This window comes from Elephas maximus, chromosome 16, assembly GCF_024166365.1.
Source record: "Elephas maximus indicus isolate mEleMax1 chromosome 16, mEleMax1 primary haplotype, whole genome shotgun sequence".
In the NCBI taxonomy this organism is placed as follows: domain Eukaryota; kingdom Metazoa; phylum Chordata; class Mammalia; order Proboscidea; family Elephantidae; genus Elephas; species Elephas maximus.
Window position 1 is genome coordinate 52,979,057 of NC_064834.1, and position 21,114 is coordinate 53,000,170.

General features: G+C 40.3%; 1 protein-coding gene across 4 annotated transcripts in view; it reads left to right on the plus strand.

The window, feature by feature from the left end:
* Positions 1-3,929: 3,929 nt before the first annotated feature.
* The window catches only part of BTRC (beta-transducin repeat containing E3 ubiquitin protein ligase), a 195,320-nt gene continuing 178,135 nt past the window's right edge, over positions 3,930-21,114 (plus strand). For all 4 annotated transcript variants that reach the window (XM_049856132.1, XM_049856134.1, XM_049856131.1 and 1 more), the window contains exon 1: positions 3,930-4,077. In XM_049856132.1, the coding sequence (XP_049712089.1) occupies positions 4,030-4,077 (48 nt within the window). In that variant the 5' untranslated portion in view covers positions 3,930-4,029. The remainder of the gene's footprint in view (positions 4,078-21,114) is intronic.

Sequence of the window (21,114 nt, forward strand, 5' to 3'; positions counted from 1 at the left end):
GCGCCTGGTAGATTTGAACTGCTGAACTTTTAGGTTAGCAGCCGAACTCTTAACCACTACGCCACCAGGGTTTCCACTATGTATATTAAAAAAAAAAAAATATTAGGGATTATAAATGTAAAATACCCAGTATAGTGCCTGGCACAAAGAGCTAATAAAACGATAGCTGTTGTTGTTATTATTATCTCACCCACTGATTCTAGTTTGCTCTGTGAAGCTACATACATATACTTTCAAATAGCCTTTCAAATACTTGAAGTTAATTGTCATGTTATTCCTATGTGTTCTTTTTTCAGAATAAGCATCTATCAGTATTTTCTCTCTTGGATATCCTGCTTTTGGCTATGCTCCTGCATGGGATCTTTGTAGAATGGGGTGCCCATAATTGAACAAGGTACTGTAAATGTAATCTGGGTGCTTCAAAATAAAGTAAGACCATAAGCCTCTTTGGCCCAGATCCTACTTCTGCTCAAGCTGCCTAGGGTTCCTTTAGCTTTTGTGGCAATCACGTCACATTACTGCCTTTGGCCTAGGAAAACTCCCAAGTCTTTTTTCACATGAGTTTTAAGTCTCCCTCATTTTACACTTGTGTAGAACTTTTTTTCAAACACGAGCGCAAAACTTTATATTAGTGGAAAGCCTGTTACGTATCAGATAAGTTCTGTGGAAATAGGGATGCCTACGACAAATCATTAACACGTTAGAAATGTAAGCTCCACAAGGGCAAGGACTGAGTCTGTTGTGTTCACTACTGAATCTCCACTTTTTGTCATGATGTCGGCACACAGTTATATGCTTAATGTTTGTTGAATAAATTACTGAATAAAATATTTACAATGGAGATTTTTTCTTATAAGTTAAAAGGTATTTCTCTGATTCACTTATTTTTTTTTTTTTTTTTATAATAACTTTTATTAAGCTTCAAGTGAACGTTTACAAATCCAATCAGTCTGTCACATATAAGTTTACATACATCTCACTCCCTACTCCCACTTACTCTCCCCGTCTTGAGTCAGCCCTTTCAGTCTCTCCTTTCTTGACAATTTTGCCGGCTTCCCCTCTCTCTATCCTCCCATCCCCCCTCCAGACAAGAGTTGCCAACACAATCTCAAGTGTACACCTGATATAATTAGCTCACTCTTCATCAGCGTCTCTCTCCCACCCGCTGACCAGTCCCTTTCATGTCTGATGAGTTGTCTTCAGGGATGGTTCCTGTCCTGTGTCAACAGAAGGTCTGGAGAGCATGACCGCCGGGATTCCTCCAGTCTCAGTCAGACCATTAAGTTTGGTCTTCTTATGAGAATTTGGGGTCTGCATCCCACTGCTCTCCTGCTCCCTCAGGGGTCCTCTGCTGAGCTCCCTGTCAGGGCAGTCATCGATTGTGGCCGGGCACCAACTAGTTCTTCTGGTCTCAGGATGATGTAGGTCTCTGGTTCATGTGGCCCTTTCTGTCTCTTGGGCTCTTAGTTGTCATGTGGGCTTGGTGTTCTTCATTTTCCTTTGCTCCAGGTGGGTTGAGACCAATTGCTGCATCTTAGATGGCTGCTTGTTAGCATTTAAGACCCCAGACGCCACATTTCAAAGTGGGATGCAGAATGATTTCATAATAGAATTATTTTGCCAATTGACTTAGAAGTCCCCGCAAACCATGTTCCCCAGACCCCCGCGCTTGCTCCGCTGAGCTTTGAAGCATTCATTTTATCCCGGAAACTTCTTTGCTTTTGGTCCAGTCCAATTGAGCTGACCTTCCATGTATTGAGTGTTGTCTTTCCCTTCACCTAAAGCAGTTCTTATCTACTGATTAATCAATAAAAAAACCCTCTCCCACCCCCCCTCCCTCCCCCCCTCGTAACCACAAAAGTATGTGTTCTTCTCAGGTTTACTATTTCTCAAGATCTTATAATAGTGGTCTTATACAATATTTGTCCTTTTGCCTCTGACTCATTTCGCTCAGCATAATGCCTTCCAGGTTCCTCCATGTTATGAAATGTTTCAGAGATTCGTCACTGTTCTTTATCGATGCGTAGTATTCCATTGTGTGAATATACCACAATTTATTTACCCATTCATCCGTTGATGGACACCTTGGTTGCTTCCAACTTTTTGCTATTGTAAACAGAGCTGCAATAAACATGGGTGTGCATATATCTGTTTGTATGAAGGCTCTTGTATCTCTAGGGTATATTCCGAGGAGTGGGATTTCTGGGTTGTATGGTAGTTCTATTTCTAACTGTTTAAGATAACGCCAGATAGATTTCCAAAGTGGTTGTACCATTTTACATTCCCACCAGCAGTGTTGATTCACTTATTTTTATAAATTCAGATCATTTACAAGTCTAACATAATCTCAGTTTTAGCTTAAACCTAGAGTTTTCTCCTCCTAGGGTAATCCAATTTCCAAAATAAACACTAATTATTCCTTTCAAGGTCAAAGAAAATACTCACATGCTTTAGCTGCTGGGTGGCCATTATATTCCACCACTGAAGGCCTTTTGTAAACAAGTACCCCCTTTGACCCTTAATGCACTGTTTACATCCCAGGGTTAACACTAGCAAACCATGCCTTCTGAGTGTTAAATACCTGAAAATTTCCTGAGCTGACATCTATCTGGCCCTGTTTTTCTGCAGGGGGGGAGAATAGGTCTTTTGGAAGAAATATGGGGAGCTAGCTTTGGAGGACCTTGAAATTCTTCATTGGTCTGTGACCTGCTGCCAGGTACCCACAGGCCCAGTGCCTCTGGGTCACAAACCCTTCCGCAGAAGCTAGATATATGGAATTTGGGGTTGACTAGTTCCCTAAATTCAGTATAGATTAAACATCAGCATAAAGAAAACTAAAATCCTAACAACTGGACCAAAAAGCAACAGCATGATAAATGGTGAAAATATTGAAGTTGTCGGGAGTTTCATTTTACTTGGATCCACAATCAACATCCGTGGAAGCAGCAGTCAAGAAATCAAATGACACATTGCATTGGGTAAATCTGCAGCAAAAGCCCTCAAAAATGTTAAAAATCAAAGATGTCATATTGAGGACTAAGATGGACCTGACCCAAGCCATGATCTTTTCAATCACCTCATATGCATGCGAAAGCTAGACAATGAATAAGGAAGACGGAAGAATGATGCCTTGCAATTATGGTGTTGGCAAAGAATATTGAGTACGCCATGGACTGCCAGAAGAACGAACAAGTCTCTTGGAAGAAGTACAGCCAGAATGATCCTCAGAAGCAAAGATGGATGATGACAAGATTTCGTCTAAGGTACTTTGGACATGTTATCAGGCGGGATCAATCCCTGGAGAAGGACATCATGCTTGGTAAGTCATAGGGTCAGCGAAAAAGAGGAAGAACCTCAACGACGAGATTAATTGACACGGTGGCTGCAACAATGGGCTCAAGTCAACAACTGCGAGGATGGCACAGGACCGGCGGTATTTCGTTCTGTCGTACGCAGTGTCCCTGTGAGTCGGAACCGACTCCACGACACCTAACAATAAGAAGTTCCCTAAAACCACAGTTAGGGAGGTCCCAGGACCTCTGAGTCCTCTCATAGTTTTTTCCAGTATTTGGGGTACAGGTGAGGTATACCGGTCGCCATCTTGATATCAAATGTCAGGCAAGCTGCCATTGGCGTCTCACGGTAACCACGGAGACACCCGTGCCCCTCCCATTCCTAGAGGCCATAAACTACAATTCCCATCAGCAGACTTTCCCTTGTTGACCGACAGTTGTCTAGGCTTGACTCGTCTGCAACGGCGACCCTGCCGCAGTGAACCGCGGGAGTCGCAGTTCGTGGTGTGGTCTCACTTTTTGCTGCGGGAGGCACCAGAACTACAAATCCCGTGAGCCAGCGGGCTCGCGCATGCGCATGGAACAGCCGATCCTTGCTGGCTCCCTCGCCAGCGCCTAGAGTTAAGAAAGGGCGGGGTGAAGGAAGAGGAGGCGGGATCCGGGCGCTGCGTTGGCTGCGGCCTGGCACCCAGGGGGCGGCCCCGGCAGAGAGCGAACCCAGCGGCCCGGGTCGATTATGGACCCTGCCGAGGCGGTGCTGCAGGAGAAAGCGCTCAAGTTTATGGTGAGGAGAAGGTGCAGACCAGGGAGCGGTGGAGGCGGTGGCGTTGGCGGCGTCGCTGAGTCTCGAGTCTGGGCCTCCTGTCCGCTGGGGGAGGGGGCAGTGGGACCCCGGGCCGAGGCCGGCGACGGCGAAGGCTGAGGGGACAGGACCGGAGCTCCGGGGAGGCGGGAGGGAGTTGCGGAGGAACCCGGGAGTGGGGGCAGCAGCTCCGCCATCTTGTGGATGAGAGGCCAAGTGACAGCGGGGGTTTAATCCGGGAGGGGTCTCCGGGCAGCGCGCGGGGCCGTGGAGAGAAAGGGGCGTGGGGACAGTTACTGAAGAGCGGAGGAAGCCGGGAGGATAGACGCCCAAAGGCCGCTGGCAGGGCCTTCCTGGTGTCAGGGTTACGGGTAAGGCCCGGAGAGGAGGTGCGTTCAGGAGTGGGGAAGGGGAGCGCGGGATAGTGGGAGGACGTATATTGGAATTAGGAGGGAATCGGGCAGGGCTGGATGCAGATGGATCTAAGAGTGGACGAGGGAAAGCCAAGGCTGATGGGAGACTTGTAGTTTTGTAGAATGAAGAGGGAGATAGCCTTTGCCTTGAGGGTGGAATCCCAGCTTAGCCAAACTAATGTTGACAAACTCTGAGAAGGAGGAGGCCTTACTTAGGAAGATAAGGACTCGGAATGGGGACCTAGGGCCATGGTAACAGTCTCTGGGAAAGAACGGCGAGGTTGACTTGTGAGCCAGATTACAAACGTCAGGAAAAGGGATATATGCTCTACTTTGAAAGAAGAAGCTAAATATTGTTGTAAGGACGAGGCGATGAAAAGCAGGAGCCTAATTGGTCAGGGAAACTCGGGTATAGGAGTTTGAGGGCAAATTAATATCTAATAAAATACAAATTAGAGCTAACTTGTGGAGGTAGTGAAGTGTAGGGACCAGGTGCTGTATCACTTCCTGGGAAAGAAAGGGCCAAGGAGATTAGAATTGCAATGACCTATGTGATGAAATCAGAGGAGAAATTCAGGAGATAAAAGGGGGAATGTGGGTAGTCGGTATTGAGAGGAAAGTCAGAATTGGTGGTTCCCATCAGTTTTAGGTGTGAGCATGGGTTGGGCTTTGTGTGTGTGTTTAAACTCCTTGGAGCTTGTTTAACTTTGTATCATGCTTTTCTTGTGCTATACTTACATTTGGCACACGTGTGTAGTCTGATATCTCATGCTTTTAATCTGATGCTTCTTGTATATCCTAGGTGTAAAGCCAGACTTTGTGGTTACAAGTACAGAATGATGGGATGCATAGACTTCTAGCTTAACAGGGGGCTTTAGAGATATTGGTATTATTTGCAGTCAAGTCTTGCTTGCTTTTTCAAAAGTAATTTTAACCTGTCACTCCAAACCTTATTCCTTTGCTAGATAGTTATTACATTGTGTCTTTGTCTGAAATACTGTAACAATTTCCGAATCAATAAACATGGGTATTAATTGAATTAACGCTTTAAACTGCCCCACTTACAAGAATACTTCCCAAGAGACTGGTCAAATTTACTTAAACACCTAAATAAAGTTTGACTGTATCGAAAACAAAATCCCATTAAACTTGAAGAAAGTTCTTGAATGTCTGCCTAATTTTGAAATCTTAAAATATTTAAGAAGAGACTTTGAATTTTTTTTTGATTTTAGAAATTAGAGGAAATTGTTTTATGTCTATAGCTAGCTTCTAAATTTAGTTTAAGTCAGAAAAGTGGCAGCTGCTTATTTTTATTTTCCTATTTAGAGGGTTGACTCTTAATCCTAGTCCTGACACTTGTGTCAGATTTATGGAATAGTGTTATTTACAGATCGTAAAGAGGCATTATGAGATCATCTTCTTTACTCCCCATTAGACCTCAGCCTATGAACATTCTCAACTATTTGCTCTCTGCTTTGTACCAGTAAGTTATGTTTCCGTAATAGCCTTCTGCTTGAGTTAATTTGGACCTGAAGATGGCCAGTGTAGAAGTTTCCAGCTTTTTTGGGGCACACATTATTAAATGTTGAGTCAGTCTCCATAGGGAGAAGCCAATTTTTTCTTTAAGTTACTTTCATTTTTGACCTTGCCTGCTACTGTGGTTGCTGTTTGAGAAAAGGCCAACTGGAAGAGGGTCACCAAGAATGACACCTTAATAACTGATGCAGAGAACAGAGAGCCAGAGACTTGGTATTCTCCTTCAACTCAGTAACAGTCTTATTATGAATCTGAGTAAGTCACAGCTTCCCTTTGGTCCCAATTACCCCACCATAACCTGTGTGTTTATTCAGGGTGAACTTTGAGTTATGAAGATATTTTATTTGCTCTTGAACCAACTAATTAGTTTACAGTACACATGGAAGGGCTATCCTTTAATCAAATTGAAATTTTTATAGTGTTTGCTTTATTTCTTGCCTGACTCCTCTCAGTTGTGAATTACTAATTGTAACTTTTGTATAGATGCCTTGATTTCCATAGTTTAAAAAAAAATGTATAGTTTGTTTAAAACCCCAACATGAAATGAATACCGTCTTTACCAGTTTTACTCATTACCACATTGATGCAGTGTTGCGATTAGGAATTTTATACTAAAATCTTATTAATGAGACTGCTAATTCAGTTGACCGTAATTCACACATGGTCTGTACTCTTACCCTTAGTTACTTGTGAAAAAGAGTTTAAGCAGAACATTTTATTTCTAAAAACAAGTGATATTAAAGAAGTGGTTTACAGTAAATAACTTGTATGCTAATGTTTCTCCCTCAGCTTTAGCAGGCCATTAGGACCTTTACTGATATTTACTTGGTCAACAAAAATCTAATACCTTAAAAAAAAGATAAATGGGAACTGTAAGAAGACCTGAGAAGAGAAACTAAAAGGACTGAGGGGATGTTAGCATTATTTTAATTATATTTATAAGGAGGCCTGGTGGTATGATGGTTAAGAGCTCAGCTGCTAATTGAAAGGTCAGTGGTTCGAACCCACCAGCAGCCCCGCTGAAGGAGAGACCTGACTGTCTGCTCCCCTAAAGATTATAGTCTAGAAAACCCTATAGGACAGTTCTAACCTGTTATGAGTTGGAATCAACTTGACAGCATACAACAACAGCAACAGGCATTATTTTATAAGGATATATGTATATATTTAATAGAATGACAAGCTGAGGGATGAATTCATTTGAAGTTTATTTTAAAAAAATGGACAGGATAAATATATTCTTGTCCAGCCAGTCCCAGAATCTTAGAATGGGGAAACATTTGAAACTTGGATGAAATAATTTTAAGACACAAAATAAAATAGTTTGTAGAGTTGATAATAACTGATAGTAAAAACCACCAACAGTGTAACAGCTAATTATTGCTGCATAATAAACCACCCCAAACTCAGTATCTTCAAAAAAAAAAAAAAAAAACCAATTCATTATTTCTGTCAATTCTTTGGTTAATTGCTGGTTTTTCTACTTTATTTCATGTTGGCTGGAGTGCTGATATGGCTGGAATAGTTAAAATGGCCACACTCATGGCTGACCACTGGCCGAGAGTTCATTTGGGGCTAATGGTGTCAGTTCTACTCTGTGTGACCTCTCTCCATGTGGCTGCTTAGATTTCTTAAAAGCATTGCAGCTGGGTTCTAAAAAAGGAGCATTTCAGGAGAAAGGAAGTAGAAGCTGCCAGCTCTCTCTAAGTCCTGGGTTTGGAAGTCCCAGGGTATCACTATTGATCAAATCCAGTCAAGGCCAACCCAAAGTTAGAGGGAGGGGAAATAATCTCTACCTGTTAATGTGAAGAGTGACATGCACAAACAGAGGGGGAGGAATTGCTAGAGGCCATCTTTTGAGACCAGCTAGCATAGATATTAGGAGCAGATATGTGGTGCAGTAGTTAAGTGCTCGGCTGCTAACCAAAAGGTCGGCAGTTCAAATCCACCAGTGGCTCCACTGGAAAAAGATGAGGCAGTGGGCTTCTGTAAAGATTACCACCTTGGAAACCCTGTGGGGCAGTTCTGCTCTGTCCTGTAGGGTCTCTGTGAGTCAGAATCGACTCCACAGCAATGAGTTTGGTTTTGGACCATAGATACTAGTCTAGTTGGAGGCTCAGGCTAAAAATACAAATGGGATTAGCCAAATTTGTGGCAATAACACTAGGAATGCTTGGAGGCATCTCTTTTTTGAGGTTAACTTCTCAAAGAGTTAACATGATCTGTGTGGTTTGCCTTAATGATGTCATGATAGTTATAATACTGGGGTGAATTAATATGATTCAGTGACTTATTTGTTTGAGAAGCATGTGTAATTAAAAACAGTAAATTGCATTTTAAAATAATTATTCAAATTTTTTACCGTAATGGATTTTTCTTTAAATCAGTGAGATTGATTATCAGCTCATCAGATGGTCATTTGAAACTGGTTCTTAGTTTAAGCTGTCAGAGTTCCCATGTATCTCGTAGTTTTTTCCCAATTTAAATTAGCCTTCAAACTATTTCTTTTCTGGTTACTGTTATATAGGTGTTGAGGTATGAAATGACAAATTAGTAACAATACTTTGTGCTAATTTGATTTGTGTTTGTCATAGAAGCATATAATAAGTTATTAGAAGTGAATTATTGCATGGAGTAAAAATTCTTCTACTTTGAATAGTTGTGAGAAATTTTTCTATTGCTAAATTAGAAAATGAACTTTTGAAAGAGACCACTTGTTGTTCTGTATTATTTGTGTATTTAAATCCTAAAGAAAGAAGCAGGTAAGATTTTTTTTCCTTGCTGTGTAATGTCCTGTCTCCTTGCTAAAGGGAGACAGGATATTATGTAAGATCTTGATTATACATAGATAAATTATTTTATGGTAAACAGTACTACAAGAAAAATAAAAAAGAATCTTTGTTGTATTAAAGTATTTTCAAATTCCATCTACTTTATAGCAGTGTTTAAATACAGCACATTTTAAAAATGCATGTAATGAGGATCCATTAAGACTGAAACAAATTATTTTAACAACTTGGCCATTATAAAGAAAACTGCCTCTTTCCTTAATAAATCAATCCCAGCATCCCAAAATTGGCAGTGGAGAGGAAAAAAAAAATCTCCGTACAGGAAGGGTCACTTGGATCTTACGGCGTCAGCTAGTATTCTGCATTAAGCATTTTGTACGTGGGGAATCTCTGGATAATCATAGCCAGACCGAAGTACTGTTTCTTTTAGTCTTCCAAAGCCTGGTTAAGACCACTAGAACATTTTACAGAAGATCAGAGATAACAGAAGTGGAATAGATCCTGAGGGTAATGTTGACCTAAGAATATGGTTGGTTCTTTGGGGTACTACCATGCTAGCTCCTGGATTGCCTTCATATGTGGTTAGAGTCGGAGATGGAAGCAAGAAACCAAAGCTGCAGAGCTAGGAGAGAACTCCTGCTTGCCAAGGATGAACTTTTTAGATTTGGTTTTCCTTATGTTCCCTTATAAATGTAGTGTTCTAAGTTCTTTATATGTATTATTTTATTTAATCCTCCCAATAACACCGTGAGATAGATTACTATTACTACCCCATTTTTCAGATGAGGAAACTGATTTCAGAGAGATTAAGTAATTTTCACAGAGTCACTCGGTAAACAAGGAGCCTCAGGCCTAGGCAGTCTGACTCTAAGGTTTCAGTTACACTGTATTTCATCCTTGAAGAATATAACATATCCAAAAAAAAAAAAAAAATTTTTTTTTTTTTCCATTGTTAGTCAGGTGGTGTCCAGGGTGGAGGAATTACTGTCCAGACTTAAATATAGATTTCCTGATCTTGAATTACTGAGAAAATATAGTAAAACTTTACAGTTGTCACAGTATCATTGGATCAGTTAGCTATTGTTGTGTAATAAAGAACCATAAAATATCAGTGGCATACAATGATAGATATTTACTCTCATGAATTTGTGGGTTTGCTGGGCATCAGCTGATCTAGACCGGGCTTAGTTGGGTGACTTTGGACTTGGTTGCTCACTCAGGACTGTTGTTCCACATACCTTTATTCTGGATATTCATATCTTCAGACTGAAGAGGCAGTGACTTCCCAGGCAGAGCTCTTATGGCCATGGCAAAGGCACTAAAGAGCAAGCCCAAATGTTCAAGTACCTTTCAGTCATTGGTTGTATCACATCTGTAGATATTCCATTGGCCAAAGCAAGTCACATGGCCAAGCCCAAAGTCAAGAGACAGGGAAGTATACTCTGCCCGTAGAGGGAACAAGAGAGGAGATAAATATTTCTGAACAATAATTACTAGTTGACTTATAGAAGAATGGTAAATGCTTACACTGACAACTGTTGTGCTTTCTATCTGCCCTCCATTGCTGGCACTGTCTTGATGAGCACTGTCTCATATTGGTTACTGAATAACACGTGTTGGTTGGATACTCCCAGAATCTCAATTTAATATGGCATATGTAATCTTTGCATCATGTTATGTAGAAAAAAAATAATAAAGGACTAATTAGAATATTCCACAGTGATGCGCGAAAAGGTTCATCATTATTACATTGCTATTCCTTTATCACTTCAATGGTATTTGCAACAGAATTTGAGCCATATGTGGTCGAGGTCATAGATAATGTCCTGACAACTCTCTTGGTAGCAGTCTTAGAGCTTTTCAATCCCTTCTTTGCACCTAAGCTTAAGCTTGCTAAGATCTGGTGCTGATATTTTTAGATGTCTGGGAAACTTTCAGGATCTCACTGTTAACATTACCCCAAAAGTCATGGAAGAAGAAATAGATGGTGCCTGGCCACCACCACCAACTGCTCTGACAGGAATCACAATAGAGGGTCCCGGACAGAGTGGGAGAAAATAGTAGAACAGAATTCAAATTCACAAAAAATTGGAGGAACCCCGGGGACTATGGCCCTCGGACACCCTGCTAACTCAGAACTAAAGCCATTCCCGAAGTCCACCTTTCAGCCAAAGATGAGATGGGCCAAGAAAACAAACAGGAACACATGTGAGGAATGTGCTGCTTAGTTCAGTCGAGTATACCAGACCAAATGGGTAACAGTTGCCCAAATGCAAAGACGAGAAGGCAGGAAGGGACAGGAAAACTGGAAGAATGGACGCAGGGAGCCTGAAGTGGAAAGGGAAAGGGGGAGAGTGCTGACACATTGCAGGGATTGCAACCAATGTCCCAAAACAATTTGTGTATAAATTTTTGAATGAGGAACTAATTTGTGCTTTCAGCTAAAGCATAATAAAATTAAAATAAACAAATGAAACTTAAAAAAAAAGTCATGGAGACAGATGTCCCGGAATTGTAGCAAGTGGATAAATATTTTTGCAGTACGGATACAAAATACTGTATACTTAGGAAGTACAAGTAGTCCCTGATTTACGATGTATTCGAGTTACGATAAACCACATCTACAACTTTTTTTTTGTACATTTTGTTAGTAAGATCAAAGATCAGATTTATAAAGATACTGGTAATAAAAGACAATAATAAAAACTAAACAAAAAAAGATGTTCGATTTAGGATGGAATTGACGCTGTAAGTTGAGGACTACCTGTATTGGCATTCTGAAGATGTGCTATTGTTGTTGGGTGCTGTTGAGTTGATTTTTAACCCATAGTGACCCGGTGTGACAGAGTAGAACTGCTGATAGGGTTTTCTAGGCTGTAATCTTTAAAATAGCAGATTGTCAGGAGATCTTTCTCCCGAAGAGCCACTGAGTGGGTTCGAACCACCAACCTTTTGGTTCGCAGCTGAGTGCTTAACTGTTGTGCCACTGGGGCTCCTGAAGATGTGCTAGTAAACACACAAGAAAGCATTACTTAGGTGATTTTTACTTTTCTTTATATTCTTTAGTGTTTTCTAGATTTTAAGCTGTGAATATGTGTTATTTTTAATCAGAAGAATTAAAATTTAGTATATTGAGTGTGTATTTATAAAGCAGTTGCCCAAGAAGAAGACCCGCACTGGATCATGGACTACAGTGTAACAAGCGCATTGGCTGGTGGACTGACAGTGGCTTCTTTAACAGACACCTCACCTTGAGCTTCAGTTTTCTTAACTGTAAAATGGGCTGTTGTTAGTCTTACCTACTTAAGTGAGTCTCTTGCCTTTCTTTCAGTTTTTTGCAAATTGTAAATTGCCGTATGTAAATATGGTATTATTTGCTAATTTATACCATAAAACACCTTTATGTATCCAAGGTTTTTGTAGGAAATTTAGGACTATATTCCTAAATTGGAGCACCCCATTTTTCAGTTAAAAATGTGCTTGACATTGAAATGTAGGAAAAAACAGTGGGCTGACGGACTGGAAGTGGTGCCATGATAGTTGGCATGCAACTTGATTTGGTAAAAAAATTTTGAGCAGAACCTGAGTGCAAAGCATTGTGCTACATGTGGTAGGGGGCTTAGAGGAAGGATGTAGTGAAGGTACAGAATTGAGTAAAAATTTTCCGTCTTCTAGAACTTCATAACTTAATGAGGAGATAGGCATTTATAAATATCTCTTAAGGCACACTTTAATAAGTGCTAAAATAGAGGCGCAAAGTGCTACAGAAGTTACAGGAGGGAAAATTAGCTCTCCTTGGAGATCAGGAGATCGTCAGGTGTAGGGCGAGTTAGGAATGAGTAGATAGATATGACTTGAACATAAGATCCATATCAAACAAGAAGGCAAAGGAAGGTAAAGTTTGGGGAGTCTGGGCTGAACTCAGTTTGCTTAGATATGTTTTTAGGAAGAATATTCTAGTGTATTTTGTGTGTGTGTATGTAAGCTTTTAATTGAAATAAAGTGTATGTATAGAAAAGTATGTAAATCATAAGTATACAGCTCAGTGAATTTTACTCAGATCAAGAAGTTCCCCCTTGTACCCCCTTTCCAGTCACTCACCCCCTGCTCCCAAGGGAAACCACCATCTTGACTTCTAATGCCTACAGATGAGTTTTACCTTTATTGGTATTGAACCTCATAGAAATGGATCCATTCCAGTACGTATTCTTTAGTGTCTGGGATCTTTTGTCCTACATTGTTTGCGAGATTCATCCAGTTTGTTGTGTGAGGTATGGTATGTTCATTCTCATTGTTGTATAGTATTTCATTGTGTGAATATGCTTCAAATTATTTTGCTGTGGTATTGTTGATAGGTATTTGGATTATTTCCAGTTTTTTGCTGTTACGAATAGTGTATAAATAATCTGGTACATGTCTTTTCCTGAACATACGCATTTCTGTTGGGTTTATACCTAGGAGAGGAATTGCTGGGTCATAGAGAATGAAAATGTTTGGCTTAATAAATACTATGAAACGTTGCCAGTTTGTACTTTTCGTCAGCAGTGTGGGAGTTCCAGTTGCTATGGGTCTTTGCAGCAGTCAGTTCAGTGTTTTTTTCGTTTTAGCCATTCTAGTTTTTTTTTAGTGGGTGAATGGTACTATCTCACTGTTTTAATTTGCATTTCCTTAATGACTGCTGTAACTGATTATTTTTTGTTTATTAACTATTTGGGTATCCTCTTTTGTGAAGTGTCTGTTCAAGTCTGGGCAATTTTTTTTATTAGATTGCCTTTTTCTTATTGCTTTGTTCCTTATATGTTTTGAAAATATGAATCCTTTGTCAGATAGATGTTCTCTTTGTTTTTTTTTTAATTGTGCTTTAAGTGAAAGTTTACAAGTCAGTCTCTCATAACAAAAATTTATATACCCCTTGCTATATACTCCTAGTTGCTCTTCCCCAAATGAGACAGCACACTCCTTCTCTCCACCGTGTATTTCCGTGTCCATTCAGCCAGCTTCTGTCCCTCTGCCTTCTCATCTCCCCTCCAGACAGGAGCTGCACACATAGTCTCATGTGTCTACTTGATCCGAGAAGCTCACTCGTCACTAGTATCATTTTCTCTCTTATAGTCCAGTCCGGTCCCTGTCTCAAGAGTTGTCTTTGGGAATGGTTCCTGTCTTGGGCTAACAGGAGATCTGGAGACCATGACCTCCAGGGTCCTTCTAGTCTCAGTCAGGCCATTAAGTCTGGTCTTTTTATGAGGATTTGAGGTCTGGTCTTTTTACGAGAATTTGAGGTCTGCATCCCACTGTTCTCCTGCCCCTTCAGGGATTCTCTGTTGTGCTCCCCGTCAGGGTGGTCGTCGGTTGTAGCCGGGCACCATCTAGTTCTTCTGGACTCAGGCTGGTGTGGTCTCTGATTTATGTGGCCCTTTCTGTCTCTTGGGTTCATAATTACCTTGTGTCCTTGGTGTTCTTCATTCTCCTTTGATCCAGGTGGGTTGAGACTAATTGATGCATCTTAGATGGCCCCTTGCTAGCGTTTAAGACCGCAGACTCCACTCTCCCAAGTGGGATGCAGAATGTTTTCTTAATAGATTTTATTATGCCAGTAGACCTAGATGTTCCCTGAAACCATGGTCCTCAAACCCCCGTCCCTGCTATGCTGGCCTTCAGAGCGTTTGGTTTATTCAGAGGATTTCTTTGCTGTTGGTTTAGTCCAGTTGTGCTGACTTCTCCTGTCTTGTGTGTTGTCTTTCCCTTCACCTAAAATAGTTCTTGTCTACTATCTAATTAGTGAATACCCCCTCCCTTCCCTCCCTCCCCCCTCGTTAGATGTTGTCTTTGTATGATAGAACTTTTTTTTAAATTGTGCTTTAGGTGAAAGTTTACAGCTCAAATTGACTTCTCATTCAAAAATTTGTACACATATTGTTTTGTGACATTGGTTGCAATCTACGCAATGTGACACCATGCTCCCCCTTTCCACCCCAGGTTCCCTGTGTCTGTTCGACCAGTTCCTGTTCCCTCCTGCCTTTTCGTCCTGCTTTTGGACAGGAGCTGCCCATTTGGTCTCATGTATTTGATTGAACTTAGAAGCAGATTCCTCACATGTATTATTTTTTGTTTTATAGACCTGCCTAATCTTTGTCTGAAAAGTGATCTTTGGAAATGGTTTCAGTTCTGGGTTAGTAGAGTGCCCAGGGGCCATAGTTTCAGGGGTTTTGCCAGTCCTCTATCAGACCATTGAGTCTGGTCTTCTACGATAGAATTTTTTGTTTATTTTCAAACTTTTTCATTTCAGGGATTAGTAAAACATTTCAGAAGATTTTGTGTTATCTACACGGGGTTCATAGAGTTAGCAAGCCTCTGCAACCTCCCCCTCCACCAAACTAATGTTTAAAAGAGAGTCTCCACTTAGTACCATCATTTTATAAAAGAAAGAGCATTTTAATGCCCCCAAAGTAGAAGGGCTATAACCCCAAAATAAGGGAAACTCTTCAAGTCCTTGGGGTAGGCAGAATAATGCTTCTCAAAGATATCCCTGTCCTAATCCCGGGGAACTGTGAACGTGTTAAATTACATGGCAGAGGGGAATTAAGGTAACAGATGAATTAATGTTGCTAAATCAGCTGACAGAAACACTGGTGGTGTTGTGATTAAGAGCTACGGCTACTAAAGAAAAGGTCAGCAGTTCGAATCCACCAGGCGCTCCATGGAAACCCTGTGGGGCAGTTCTCTGTCCTCTAGGGTTGCTATGAGTTGGAATCAACTTGATGGCCGCGGGTTAATCAGCTGACTTTAAGATAGAGTATCCTGGATTATCTGGATTGGATGAGATGTAATCACAAGGGTCTTTAAATGTGTTAGAGGGAAACTGAAGAGGAGGTCGGTGATTCCATGTGAGAACCAGACCCACTGTTGCTGGCTTTGAAGATGAAGATGGCCATGAGAATGAATGTGAGCAACCTCTAGAAACTGGAAGGGGCAAACTAGAATCTCAAGAACAGAACGCAGCCCTACCAGTGCCTTAATTTTAGCTCGGTGAGACCCATTTCAGACTTTCGCACTACAGAAGTATAAAACAATAAATTGCGTTGTTTTAAGCCCTGCCAGAGGCACCTCGGAAGAAAGGCCTAGCGATCTGCTTCCAAAAGGCCACACCCCCATGAAAACACTATGGAACACAGTTCTACTCTGCAACTCATGAGGTCACCATGGGTTGGAATCGATTCAACAGCAGCTGGTTTGGTTTTTGGTTTTGGGCTTATGAATTCCTATTTTATTTGATAGGTTGTAATTCAGTATTTTGATGCCTAAAATTCCCCTATTTGGCCAGTGGGAGCTCTTTTAAGCTGCTTCCTATGTCTTTTTTTTTTTTTTTTTTAATAATTTTTATTGAGCTTTAAGTGAATGTTTACAAATCAAGTCAGTCTGTCACATACAAGCTTATATACACCTTATTTCATACTCCCACTTATTCTCCCCCTAATGAGCCAGCCCTTCCGGTCTCTCCTTTCGTGACAATTTTGCCAGTTTCTAACCCTCTCTACCCTCCTGTCTCCCCTCCAGACAGGAGATGCCAACACAGTCTCAAATGTCCACCTGATACAAGTAGCTCACTCTTCATCACCATGTCTCTCCAACCCATTGTCCAGTCCCTTGCATGTCTGATGAGTTGTCTTTGGGAATGGTTCCTTTCCTGGGCCAACAGAAGGTTTGGGGACCATGACCGCTGGGATTCCTCTAGTCTCAGTCAGACCATTAAGTCTGGTCTTTTTATGAGAATTTGGGGTCTGCATCCCACTTCTCTCCTGCTCCCTCAGGGGTTCTCTGTTTTGCTCCCTGTCAGGGCAGTCATCGGTTGTGGCCGGGCACCATCTAGTTCTTCTGGTCTCAGGATGATGTAAGTCTCTGGTTCATGTGGCCCTTTCTGTCTCTTGGGCTCATAGTTGTCGTGTGACCTTGGTGTTCTTCATTCTCCTTTGATCCAGGTGGGTTGAGACCCATTGATGCATCTTAGATGGCCGCTTGTTAGCATTTAAGACCCCAGACGTCACATTTCAAAGTGGGATGCAGAATGTTTTTATAATAGAATTATTTTGCCAATTGACTTAGAAGTCCCCTTAAGCCATAGTCCCCAAACCCCCGCCCTTGCTCCGCTGATCTTTGAAGCATTCAGTTTATCCCAGAAACTTCTTTGCTTTTGGTCCAGTCCAGTTGAGCTGACCTTCCGTGTATTGAGTATTGTCCTTCCCTTCACCTAAAGTAGTTCTTATCTACTAACTAATCAGTAAATAACCCTCTCCCACCCTCCCTCCCTCCCCCCGTCGTAACCACAAAAGTATGTGTTCTTCTCAGTTTATACTATTTCTCAAGATCTTATAATAGTGGTCTTATACAATATTTGTCCTTTTGCCTCTGACTAATTTCACTCAGCATAATGCCCTCCAGGTTCCTCCATGTCATGAAATGTTTCACAGATTTGTCACTGTCCTTTATCGATGCGTAGTATTGCATTGTGTGAATATACCATGATGTATTTAACCATTCATCCGTTGATGGACACCTTGGTTGCATCCAGCTTTTTGCTATTGTAAACAGAGCTGCAATAAACATGGGTGTGCATATATCTGTTCGTGTGAAGGCTCTTATTTCTCTAGGGTGTATTCCGAGGGGTGGGATTTCTGGGTTGTATGGTAGTTCTATTTCTAACTTTTTAAGAAAACGCCAGATGGATTTCCAAAATGGTTGTACCATTTTACATTCCCATCAGCAGTGTATAAGAGTTCCAATCTCTCCGCAGCCTCTCCAACATTTATTATTTTGTGTTTTTTGGATTAATGCCAGCCTTGTTGGAGTGAGATGGAATCTCGTCGTAGTTTTAATTTGCATTTCTCTAATGGCTAATGATCGAGAGCATTTTCTCATGTATCTGTTAGCTGCCTGAATATCTTCTTTAGTGAAGTGTGTGTTCATATCCTTTGCCCACTTCTTGATTGGGTTGTTTGTCTTTTTGTGGTTGAGTTTTAACGGAATCATATAGATTTTAGAGATCAGGCAGTGGTCGGAGATGTCATAGCTGAAAATTCTTTTCCAGTCTGTAGGTGGTCTTTTTACTCTTTTGGTGAAGTCTTTAGATGAGCATAGGTGTTTGATTTTTAGGAGCTCCCAGTTATCTGGTTTCTCTTCGTCATTTTTGGTAATGTTTTGTATTCTGTTTATGCCTTGTATTAGGGCTGCTAAGTTTGTCCCTATTTTTTCTTCCATGATCTTTATCGTTTTAGTCTTTATGTTTGGGTCTTTGATCCACTTGGAGTTAGTTTTTGTGCATGGTGTGAGGTATGGGTCCTGTTTCATTTTTTTGCAAATGGATATCCAGTTATGCCAGCACCATTTGTTAAAAAGACTATCTTTTCCCCAATTAACTGACACTGGGCCTTTGTCAAATATCAGCTGCTCATATGTGGATGGATTTATGTCTGGGTTCTCAATTCTGTTCCATTGGTCTATGTGCCTGTTGTTGTACTAGTACCAGGCTGTTTTGACTACTGTGGCTGTATATTAGGTTCTAAAATCAGGTAGAGTGAGGCCTCCCACTTTCTTCTTCTTTTTCAGTAATGCTTTGCTTATCCGAGGCTTCTTTCCCTTCCATATGAAGTTGGTGATTTGTTTCTCCATCACATTAAAAAATGTCATTAGAATTTGGATCGGAAGTGCATTGTATGTATAGATGCCTTTTGGTAGAATAGACATTTTTACTGTGTTAAGTCTTCCTATGCATGAGCAAGTTATGTTTTTCCACTTAAGTAGGTCCTTTTTAGTTTCTTGTAGTAGTACTTTGTAGTTTTCTTTGTATAGGTCTTTTACATCTTTGGTAATATTTATTCCTAAGTATTTTATCTTTTGGGGGGCTACTGTGAATGGTATTGATTTGGTGATTTCCTCTTCGATGTTCTTTTTGTTGATGTAGAGGAATCCAAGTGATTTTTGTATGTTTATCGTATAACCTGAGACTCTGCCAAACTCTTCTATTAGTTTCGGTAGTTTTCTGGAGGATTCCTTAGGGTTTTCTGTGTATAAGATCATGTCATCTGCAAATAGAGATAATTTTACTTCCTCCTTGCCAATCCGGATGCCCTTTATTTCTTTATCTAGCCTAATTGCTCTGGCTAGGACCTCCAGCACAATGTTGAATAAGAGCGGTGATAAAGGGCATCCTTGTCTGGTTCCCGTTTTCAAGGGAAATGCTTTCAGGCTCTCTCCATTTAGAGTGTTGTTGGCTGTTGGCTTTGTATAGATGCCCTTTATTATGTTGAGGAATTTTCCTTCAATTCCTATTTTGCTGAGAGTTTTTATCATGAATGGGTGTTGGACTTTGTCAAATGCCTTTTCTGCATGGATTGATAAGATCATGTGGTTTTTGTCTTTTGTTTTATTTATATGGTGGATTACATTAATGGTTTTTCTAATATTAAACCAACCTTGCATACCTGGTATAAATCCCACTTGGTCATGGTGGGTGATTTTTTTGATATGTTGTTGAATTCTGTTGGCTAGAATTTTGTTGAGGATTTTTGCATCTATGTTCATGAGGGATATAGGTCTGTAATTTTCTTTTTTTGTGATGTCTTTACCTGGTTTTGGTATCAGGGATATGGTGGCTTCATAGAATGAGTTAGGTAGTATTCCGTCATTTTCTATGCTTTGAAATACCTTTAGTAGTAGTGGTGTTAACTCTTCTCTTAAAGTTTGGTAGAACTCTGCAGTAAAGCCGTCCGGGCCAGGGCTTTTTTTTGTAGGGAGTTTTTTGATTACTGTTTCAATCTCTTTTTTTGTTATGGGTCTATTTAGTTGTTCTACTTCTGATTGTGTTAGTTTAGGTAGGTAGTGTTTTTCTAGGAATTCATCCATTTCTTCAAGGTTTGCAAATTTGTTAGAGTACAATTTTTCGTAATAATCTGATATGATTCTTTTAATTTCAGTTGGGTCTGTTGTGATGTGGCCCATCTCGTTTCTTATCCGGGTTATTTGTTTCCTTTCCTTTATTTCTTTAGTCAGTCTGGCCAATGGTTTATCAATTTTGTTAATTTTTCCAGAGAACCAGCTTTTGGCTTTGTTAATTCTTTCAATTGTTTTTCTGTTCTCTAATTCATTTAGTTCAGCTCTAATTTTTATTATTTGTTTTCTTCTGGTGCCTGATGGATTCTTTTGTTGCTCACTTTCTATTTGTTCAAGTTGTAGGGACAGTTCTCTGATTTTGGCTCTTTCTTCTTTTTGTATGTGTGCATTTATTGATATAAATTGACCTCTGAGCACTGCTTTTGCTGTGTCCCAGAGGTTTTGATAGGAAATATTTTTATTCTCGTTGCATTCTATGAATTTCTTTATTCCCTCCTTAATGTCTTCTATAACCCAGTCTTTTTTCAGCAGGGTACTGTTCAGTTTCCAGGTATTTGATTTCTTTTCCCTAGTTTTTCTGTTATTGATTTCTACTTTTATGGCCTTATGGTCTGAGAAGATGCTTTGTAATATTTCGATGTTTTGGATTCTGCAAAGGTTTGTTTTATGGCCTAATATGTGGTCTATTCTGGAGAATGTTCCATGTGCGTTAGAAAAAAAAGTATACTTTGCAACAGTTGGGTGGAGAGTTCTGTATAAGTCAATGAGGTCAAGTTGGTTGATTGTAGCAATTAGGTCTTCTGTGTCTCTATTGAGGTCCTTACTGGATGTCCTGTCCTTCTCCAAAAGTGGTGTGTTGAAGTCTCCTACTATAATTGTGGAGGTGTCTATCTCAATTTTCAGTTCTGCTAAAGTTTGTTTTATGTATCTTGCAGCCCTGTCATTGGGTGCATAAATATTTAATATGGTTATATCTTCCTGGTCAATTGTCCCTTTAATCATTATGTAGTGTCCTTCTTTATCCTCTGTGGTGGATTTAACTTTAAAGTCTATTTTGTCAGAAATTAATATTGCTACTCCTGCTCTTTTTTGCTTATTGTTTGCTTGATATATTTTTTTCCATCCTTTGATTTTTAGTTTGTTTGTGTCTCTAAGTCTAAGGTGTGTCTCTTGTAGGCAGCATATAGACGGATCGTGTTTCTTTATCCAGTCTGGAACTGTCTCTTTATTGGTGTGTTTAGTCCATTTACATTCAGCGTAATTATAGATAAGTATGTGTTTAGTGCTGTCATTTTGATGCCTTTTTATGTGTGTTGTTGACATTCATTTTTCCACTTACTTTTTTGTGCTGAGATGTTTTTCTTTGTAAATTGTGTGTTCCTCGTTTTCATAGTATT